This window comes from Penaeus monodon, chromosome 5 (genome assembly GCF_015228065.2).
Source record: "Penaeus monodon isolate SGIC_2016 chromosome 5, NSTDA_Pmon_1, whole genome shotgun sequence".
Taxonomy (NCBI): domain Eukaryota; kingdom Metazoa; phylum Arthropoda; class Malacostraca; order Decapoda; family Penaeidae; genus Penaeus; species Penaeus monodon.
The window spans coordinates 42,294,062-42,300,083 of NC_051390.1; the positions used below are offsets into that span (position 1 = coordinate 42,294,062).

Here is a 6,022-nt window from a genome sequence, read left to right on the forward strand (position 1 = left end):
AAGCGAGAACAAACCCACTCTCCTTCGACTCCTGGTGCTGTGCAAGCCCTGTGCATTGCTTCGGATAATTTCATTTGGTCTCGTGCGCGCCTGGGACGTCTCGTACATTGCTTTATTTACGTTCTTGCTGTACTGTTTCTTTAAATAATGTCTTGGGGTTTTACATGTCTTCAGTATTGCTTCATTTGCCGGTATCTATACATGTTTTACGTTAATAAGTTTTAAATTGTAAGTCTTGCTTCATTTAAATGTCTCGCGCTCTAACGTGTCTTTATTATTGGTCCATTTAATATATATCTAATGATCCTATGATCGTGCCTGTAACAGGCTTTAAGTAACTATATAAGCCATAAGCTCTTCAACATTTTCGACACTGCTTCATTTAACGGTCTATCTCATGCGTTTATGTCTTTAGCACTGATTTATTTACCCATGCATGTCTTTATGTTTTTATATGTCTTCAGCACTGCTTCAATTAATTGTGTGTCTTATGATCTCACGTCTCCAGATTGTTTAATTCACAACTGTGTATACTATGTTCTTATATCCCTTCAGCAATGCTGCACTTAACTTGTACATGTCTTTCCCACTATTTCATTCAATTGTGTGTCTTGGGCCGCGTCCAGCCTGACAGCAAGCAGGCGAGCGGGGAGCCGGTGCGAACAGCTTTGTTTCTGTGTCCTCATTAAGAAAACTTTTTTTTTTTTTAGCCTTTTTCTTCATTAGTCCTTCGGTGTGTTGTCATTAAATAAGCACTTGAACTGCGTTGGCCCGCGCTCATTCGCTGACAACGTAAATAGGCAACAAAATTATAAATCCTATTGCTTTTGCACGCTAGCACCTGCTGGCTGCCAGTGTGGACGCACCCCTAGACTCTCTATGTCTTCAGAATTACTTCATTTAATTATATGTCTTCGGCTAGGCGTGTAAGAGCCACCTTTTGTTGCTTTACTTTTGTGGCCGACAAACGCTCGGAAACGGAACAGCGATAATCCAAATGGGCATCGCGCACGAACCACTAAGAAGCCATCATTTTGCAGGCGAGCGCACGTACGAGTGAGAGGCGCTCCCGCCCGGCAACTAGCCTTGAACATTGGTGCAGGGACGAATGTTATTAACACCAGGCGAACGAGTGAAAAAGGGACAAAGAGGTTAATATCACTGACAGCGAACTTTTTATATAAGATGTGAAGAAATGGCCAGCAAATTAACAGAACATGCTTGGGTAAAATTTTATGAGGCACTGATAGGGAAGGAGCTGTAGAACGCACATAATCCCTTCAGATTAATGGAAGAAAGGCTGCGTTTCTTAGTAAGTCACGTAAACGACATCGGAATATTAACTGCAAACGATATGCAGACTTTCTTACATCACCAATGAAAAAGCAAGCACAGTATGAATGGCCCAATCAAACGCTTGTTTCTATAAATAATAACTAGTAAGTCCATTGCCCAACAATAGCATAAGTATCAAGTCTCATCCCTCCACCCTTCCTCCTTCCCTCCCATCCCTCCCTCCCTCTCCCTCCCTCTCTCTCTCTCTCTCTCTCTCTCTCTCTCTCTCTCTCTCTCTCTCTCTCTCTCTCTCTCTCTCTCTAACGCAACGCCCATGCAATGTCTAACATAAATATAAATATATGTATACAAAAACACTCTTCCGTGTTGATAAAATGGAAGAAAAACCCACAATACAAAATAAATTCAATAAATCTAGTTTTTGTATTGTGGGTTTTCTTCAATAAATATATGTATATATACACATATATATAATCGATTTTAATATTAAAACTACAAATAATGCATCTGACATAGATACGGCAAATGAGTTACTGGATACACTTTTTTTTTTAGAACTCAAAAAGATGCTACCTCTACGGGAGTCTTCTCGACCTGCTGGGAGTATAACAGATACAAAAAGTACCCGTGAGTGAGGCTCAATAAAAAAAAGAAGAGACGACGAAGAAGAAGATGAAAGAAACGCAATTAAAAGTAACGCGTCTAACATGCTCATCGGCGCGCATGGAACGATTCTCCTTGTTATTGTTTATGTCTGCGCTTAGGTGCGCTTCCTTTGGTTTTACTTGCGTTTTAATAAGGTGAGTGAGTGAGTGAATGGGAGTGAATGAAGTAAGTGAGTGAGTGAGCGAGCGTGATTGTGATTATGAGTGACTGTAAGTGTGTGTGTGTGTGTGTGTGTGTGTGTGTGTGTGTGTGTGTGTGTGTGTGTGTGTGTGTGTGTGTGTGTGTGTGTGTGTGTGTGTGTGTGTGTGTGTGCGCGCGCGTGCGTGGGCGCGTATGTGTTTGTGTTTGTGTGTGTGCTCGCGTGTGTGCATGTATTGTACATGTATGTACTTCTCAGCTGCGTCTGTGCACCAACGTAAGTGCATGTGTGTTTTCATGTGTAAGTACTTGTGCGACTGTGGCTGTATGTGCAGATATGTGCGTAGGCGTTTGAGAGATACTCTTCGGGCTCAGTCTCGCAATCATGTGGAAGGAAACCCGATACCCTCAGCACCAAGATCAAGCAGGACGTGCATCGACAGCTTCGTTAAGGTTGCTCCTCGACTGCCATCCACCTCGCGAAGGAGACACGCAGACAGAGTGGCAAGAAAAGAAAAGAAGAAGAACAAGAAGAAAATTGTATACACAACCGAAATTTATGTCTTGTTAGCTGATTTCGTTTCCAGAGAAAATAAATCATTCACAAAGTGCTAAAAAATAAGTTAGAATGCAGAAGAGATCATCGCCGGCGAGATCCGACTTGGTGATGAGCCGCTGAAAAACTGGTACGAACTGCACACGGACCACATCAAAGTGTTCGACCCTACTACTAATCAGGGTTAATCGATTTCGCCTGGGCAACGTAAATTTGTGGATGCCCTGAAGGCTGTTCGCCAGAGGAGGCAGTGCCTGACCGATAGTCCCGTGGCCATCGACTGGCGAAGATGGGAATGAAGAAAAGGGATCCTTTTTAACTTGAAGTTCTGGTGGTAAATATTAAGTAGAGGGAACGACGGAGATACTGCTGACAATAAAAAAAATCCTTGGGACAAAAACCGAGTCCGAGATGTATCATCCACGTGCTAAAATATGTGGCAACTGGCTAATAAGGTCAAGTTTAAGTAATTTGATGTATGCTTCCGATTTAAACTGACATAAAATGATTAGCTTCAAATTAACCTAATGTGAATGTGATTCTGTACTCATACATTATATACGTTGTATATGCAATGTACACACTGTAGTACACCCCATATTAATTACAGTTCATTCTACAGTACACTAAAGTAAGCACACAAACAATGAACTTTGAGCAGTGTGGTGGGCGCTCTAGTACAGAATTCTTTCACGTGCGAATGGCCGCTTCGTTTTTCTGTTTTAACTTTTTAAACATATTTCTTCTTTTCATCTGGCTTGCGGAGACCCGATTAGTGCAGTCCCTCTTCAATTTCTATTTTGCATTCATAACACTCATAGTTAATACACTCCTTTATCTCATCTAACAATGCTACGTATTAAATGATATAGCAGACAAATATTGAGTTTTGGCATCATCGATATCATGCTCAAATCCAAGCCGAGACATTTTCTTCGTAATCTCTGAGAAGTTTTGAAAGGTAAGAAACCAGTCAATAACAAATTTTTATCCCTTTTATTTTTTATTTATTATTATTATTTCTATTTCTTTATTTATAATTATTATTATTATTATTTTCCCAAATAACATCTGGTCGTTTGACCTCAGTGTTATGGCAGGCCCAGGGCCTTCCATGCAACAGCATATTCAAATCAAACCTGACATGATCAAGCAAAATGATATCTGGCCCCACCTTCAGACACACACACACACACACACACACACACACACACACACACACACACACACACACACACACACACACCACACACACACACACACACACACTACAACATGTCTCCGTCAACTTGGGATTCTGCCTCCGACAAATATCACTAAGTCGCCCTCACCATTACTAACGTCGAGAACCCTGCCATAACCTGCCATCTCAAATCCTTCAGTCTCATTCACATTCAGGGAACCCGATCACCATTAACCTTCCTCCCCATTGGCCTTTCAAAACGAGACCTCGCCATGCCCACAACGCCCGCCGCCCTCTCAACCCCCACCATCATTCACACGGGGCACCCTCTCCATCAACCTGCAATCTCCGTGGCCCTCTTAACAGCGAGGCCTCACCATAACCTGCTGCCGAGGGCTTCCTGTGACATTCACACGCGTGTCTGGCTGGCGCGAGGGGTTCACAGGCGGGACTTGGCCCAGGTATCCCCGGGGCAGAGCACGTGGATGGTCTTACCTGCGCATTGGCTTTCCTGGCCAGGCTCGGTTGGCATGGCTGTGGGGGCGGTCGCTGGTGCTGGTCGTGCCCTAGGCGTCCGCGCACAGTACTCGCCTGTTGCTGCTGCTGTTGCTGCTGATGCGCCTGTGTCTGTTGCTGAACGTGTGTCTGTTGGGGCGTCTGCTGAACGTGCTGCTGCTGCTGCTGACCGCTCGCCTGCGGGGATGAGTCACTTTGCGTGGTGCCTGTGGTCGCCTTGCTGACTCGGGTTTCGATGGCGTCCACCTGCAAGGGGAGAACTCTTTATATAAGTTCGTGGCGAGTCCAATCACACACTCGCTGCCGCTGCGGCCGCTGTCGTGCACAGGAAGCTTTCCTGTGTGTAAGTGTGATTGAGTAAGTGTATGTATGCGCCTGTGCGTGCGTGTGTGTGCGTGCGTGCTCGTGCGTGTGCGTGTGTGTGTGGCGCGCGCGCGTTCGTGTGTTAAATGTTAACATCCTCCAAAAGAATAGAAAGGACATAGGATTAAACAGCCCGTTTTTTCTCGAGCGTTAAATTAACAATTCACATGGCAACAGCGTGCAGACAACGTGAGAATAGGTTAAATGTCATCGAGAACTCATTAATTAAAGACTTCCTGAACACACATCGCGCGTGGGTGGTAATACAACCCTAACGAAACTCGAACCGTCTTTATGTTGGTTTGCTCGTTCTCGTTCATCAAGCGAGGCTTGCCGGCAACAAGAGTCTTCTGTTCCTTAGTCCAATGAGAGACAGAGGCTTATTAAAAATCATTTACATTTTAAAACATTTATGGCAATAAACTAATCATGAGAAACAGAAAAATACGAAGCCGTCAAAAAGGAAAAGAGTTTATATCGACTCACGTTTATCCCGTATTACGAAACAACTCTTAACTTCCGTTTAGCAACCGAGCTATAAATACTTTATGGCCGCCCCTGAAACAATCATGACAATCAGAGTAATACAAACATTAATGAAACAATGAAGAATGACAAAGTCGGCTGAAAAATAATCATTTCGTATTACAAAACAGCTCACAACTTCCGTTTAGCAACCACGAACACTGAATACGTTCTAGCCGACCCAGTCTTGCGCGATTTCCTCATTGTCATTTCTTCGTCGTCCCTGGATACAGTCACACGCCTGCTGATGATGAAGATTTTATTGTGTTATGCAATGACGGGTATTTTAAAATCTGAACACACATGTACCAATAGACACAAACCTAGACAATGGAGCGGACACACACTACGCACGCACGCACGAACACGCTCAAACACACACACACACACACACACACACACACACACACACACACACACACACACACACACACACACACACACACACACACACACTACCGAGGCATAAGTATAAAAAGTAAATACAAATGGTATTCAATGAAAAAAGTATTACCTGCCTTATACTTGACCGGAAGAAAAGAAAAGAAAAGAAAAGAAAAGAAAAGAAAAAAAATCCGCGACATATCTAATTATTACATTCGTGGGGAAGCTTTACACAAGCCTTACTTCTTTACACGAAAAAGCATATGCACCTTATGCATACATATATACAAACACACGCAAATATATATATATATATATATATATATATATATATATATAGTATATATATAATATATATATATATATATTATATATTTATATATAATTAATATATT

General features: G+C 42.7%; 1 protein-coding gene across 1 annotated transcript in view; it reads right to left on the reverse strand.

The window, feature by feature from the left end:
• The window catches only part of LOC119573213 (sestrin-2-like), a 13,583-nt gene that overhangs the window by 5,284 nt on the left and 2,277 nt on the right, over positions 1–6,022 (reverse strand). The window contains exon 2 of the mRNA XM_037920318.1: positions 4,335–4,601. Within this exon, the coding sequence (XP_037776246.1) occupies positions 4,335–4,601 (267 nt within the window). The remainder of the gene's footprint in view (positions 1–4,334; positions 4,602–6,022) is intronic.